The following is a 3,660-nucleotide window of genomic DNA, read 5'->3' on the forward strand; positions in this document are numbered from 1 at the left end:
GACCTAAAACTAATTTGTTTTCCAGGGAGTTGCTGAAATTTATGCTAGGACTGTGGTAATGTCCATTTTATTGCTCACTTGCTAATTTTTTTTCCAGTTCAATAAAAATCTGATACTGGTTTTATTTTGCATTTGTATAGGGTATTTGATATAGAGTGAAATTTACCTAATTATGCAGAGTAACTTTTAATGTAATATATTTACTTATATAAATAGTAATGTATCAAATTATAATTTCAAATAAAAATTTATATAAATATTTCATAATAGTACCAATGTATGGATATATTTTAAATAAAATCATCAGAATTGCTAAAACCACTGAAAATTTAAAGTATTTACTTAGCATATATTTTTAGGTAATTAACTATTAATTTTGATTCATATCATAAAATTTTTAACTTCACTAGCTGCTAGGTATTCATCTAGATATTGTCAACAGTTTTCTGTTTAGAACTAGGCATAATTAGTGATGTGCTAAATAACTTTAGTAGAATTAAATAATAAAATATAACCTATTCGTGCTTAATTCCCAAAGCCCAAATCACACCAAGGCTCAAACATAAGCAACATCCACAAGACAGCCAATGGCAGCTCATAAGTAAGTAAAGGACACTTCTCACATTATGACTTTGAGATCAAGCAAATGATGGTGAGAAAGTCCTGTAATGAACAGTTAAGTCACCATAGGTTGTAGCACTGATCCTGCATAACATTTGTTTATATTCCATGAACTCAGTGTCAATGCTTCTCACATCATATACAAGAAAACCTGAAGAGCAAAATGAATACAAAGGAATAAGACTTTGTTGGATAAGGTTGACCTTTGAACACCAAAGCCATTGTAATGGCTGAGATTTGTTCATACCCCAGAAAACTAATGTTTGCACCCATGGGAGCATCCCCAATGAGAATGCATAATTTAGGCAACATCAAAAATTGAATTGTCGCGATGTGGTTTGAGATTCTCCCCAGGATCGCAGTCATGGCCGCGTGCTTGTCCATCCCGGGAATGGCCACTGCACGCATCCACAGGTTCACTAACGGGGGCAAGGAAGAAAGGGTTGCCCGTTATTCATATCAGTGGAATTTGATAGAAAGAGATAGGTGCATCTCTGCAGTTAATCGTTACTATGTGTCAAATGGTTTGGTGAACATTGATTAAGGAAGCATTTTCCTGATTGATGAAAAATAACTCAGTTATGCTTGTCTACCCCTGCTAGAAGGTTATGCAGTGTATTGTGTAGCATGCAGTGTATTTTGTAGTGTGTAATAAAAATAAAACAAAAAAGTAAAAAAAAAAATTGAATCATTCTCCATATTTTTGCATTAATGTTTAAATTTCCCTAAGGACCTCCAGAAGTTCCAATCCAAGTCTGTTCTTTTAAACGGAATGAATACATCTTTGTATTTGACTCATAACTGGATAAATATTGATTATTATCATGGAAAGAATTAACTTTCATCTCCCATCTTGAATTCTTTTATTTTGTGTAGGAAGTCATGTGGCCTCAGCCCTCTACATTCCTGCTCTTTACATGGTAGGTATGTGATAATCTTTGGCAAATTAGCTCTTTAGTAACTGGACTCTATCCATTCCCTGTATTATCCTTGGCAGCAAGTCCAGTGTAATCACACCACAAGTAATTTTTTGTAATAGACTCATCTATGTATTTTATTTTATTTTATTTTCATTGAAGTATAGTTGATTCCAATGTTTGTTAGTTTTTCTGGTGTATAGCAAAGAGATTCAGATATAGATATATATATATATATATTCTTTTTCAGATTCTTTTCCATTATAGTTTACTAGAAGATACTGAACATAATTTCCTGTGTTATACAGTAGGACCTTGTTGTTTTTCTATTTTATATATAGTAGTTTGTATCTGCTAATCTCAAACTCCATTTATCCCTCTCCCCCCTTTCCCTTTGGTAACCATAAGCTTATTTTCTATGTCTGTGAGTCAGTGTCTGTTTTGTAAATAAGTTCATTTGTATCATTTTTTGATTCCACATATAAGTGATATCATGTGATATTTGTCTTTGTCTTACTTCACTTAGTATGATAATCTCTAGGTCCATCCATGTTGTTGCAAATGGCATTATTTCATTCTTTTATATGGCTGAGTAGTAGTCCATTGTATATATATATACCACACCTTCTCTTTCCATTCATCTGTCGATGAACATTCAGGTTCATTCCATGTCTTGGCTATTGTGAATAGTTCTGCTATAAACATTGAAGTGCATGTATCTTTTCGAATTAGAGTTTTCTCCAGATATATGCCCAGGAGTGGGATTGCTGGATCATATGGTAACTTTAGTTTTCTTTTTTTAAGGAACCTCCATCCTGTTTTCCATAGTGGCTGCACCAATTTACATTCCCACCAACAGTGTAGGAGGATTCCCTTTTCTCCAAATCCTCTCCAGCATTTATTGTTTGTAGACTTTTTGATGATGGCCATTGTGACCGGTGTGAGGTGATACTTCATTGTAGTTTTGATTTGCATTTCTCTAATAATCAGCAATTTTGAGCATCTTATCATGTGCTTATTGGCCATCTGTATGTCTTCTTTGGAGAAATGTCTATTCAGTTCTTCAGCCCTTTTTTTTTTTTTTTAAATGTATATGCTTTCATATACTTTTTTTTTTTTTTTTTATGGCTGTGTTGGGTCTTCGTTTCTGTGCGAGGGCTTTCTCTAGTTGCGGCAAGCAGGGGCCACTCTTCATCGCGGTGCGCGGGCCTCTCACCATCGCGGCCTCTCTTGTTGCGGAGCACAGGCTCCAGACGCGCAGGCTCAGCAGTTGTGGCTCACGGGCCTAGTTGCTCCGCGGCATGTGGGATCTTCCCATACCAGGGCTTGAACCCGTGTCCCCTGCATTGGCAGGCAGACTCTCAACCACTGCGCCACCAGGGAAGCCCCAGCCCATTTTTTGATTGGGTTGTTTATTTCTATGTTATTGAGCTGTATAAGTTGTTTGTATATTTTGGGAATTAAGCCCTTGTCAGTTGCATAGCTAGCAAATATTTCCTGCCACTCCATAGCTTGTCTTTTCATTTTGTTAATGGTTTCCTTTGCTATGCAGAAGCTTATAAGTTTGATTAGGTCCCATTTGTTTATTTTTGCTTTTATTTCTATGCCTTGGGAAACTGACTTAAGAAAATATTGCTACGATTTATGTCAGAGAATATTTTGCCTGTGTTTTCTTCTAGGAGTTGTATGGTGTCACATCTTATATTTAAGTCTTTAAGCCATTTTGAGTTTATGTTTGTGTATGGTGTGAGGAAGTGTTCTAACTTAATTGATTTAATTATGGCTGTCCAGCTTCCCCAAAACCACTTGCTGAAGAGACTGTCTTTTCTCCATTGTACATTCTTGCCCCCTTTGTCGAAGATTCATTGACTGTAGGTGTGTGGGTTTATTTCTGGGCTCTGTATTCTGTTCCACTGATCCATAGGTCTGGTTTTGTGCCAATACCATGCTGTTTTGATTTCTCTAGCTTTGTAGCATTGTCTGAAGTCTGGAAGGGTTATACCTCCAGCTTTGTTCTTTCTCCTAAGGATTGCTTTGGCAATTCTGGGTCTTTTGTGGTTCCATATAGATTTTAGGATTATTTGTTCTAGTTCTGTGAAAGATGTCATGGGTAATTTGATAG

At 36.0% G+C, this 3,660-nt stretch overlaps 1 protein-coding gene across 1 annotated transcript; it reads left to right on the top strand.

Moving 5' to 3' along the window:
* Positions 1 to 952: 952 nt before the first annotated feature.
* Positions 953 to 1,304, top strand: LOC118897264 (NADH dehydrogenase [ubiquinone] 1 alpha subcomplex subunit 1-like). Its single transcript, XM_036856307.1, has one exon. The coding sequence runs from the start codon at positions 953 to 955 to the stop codon at positions 1,163 to 1,165; it is 213 nt and encodes a 70-aa protein (XP_036712202.1). The 3' UTR covers positions 1,166 to 1,304.
* The last annotated feature ends 2,356 nt before the right edge of the window (positions 1,305 to 3,660 follow it).

The sequence above is a fragment of the Balaenoptera musculus genome, chromosome 6, assembly GCF_009873245.2.
Source record: "Balaenoptera musculus isolate JJ_BM4_2016_0621 chromosome 6, mBalMus1.pri.v3, whole genome shotgun sequence".
NCBI classification, from domain to species: domain Eukaryota; kingdom Metazoa; phylum Chordata; class Mammalia; order Artiodactyla; family Balaenopteridae; genus Balaenoptera; species Balaenoptera musculus.

Excerpts from the sequence above, each read along its gene's own strand:
- LOC118897264 (XM_036856307.1), top strand. The coding sequence starts at position 953 with ATGTGGTTTGAGATTCTCCCCAGGATCGCAGTCATGGCCGCGTGCTTG.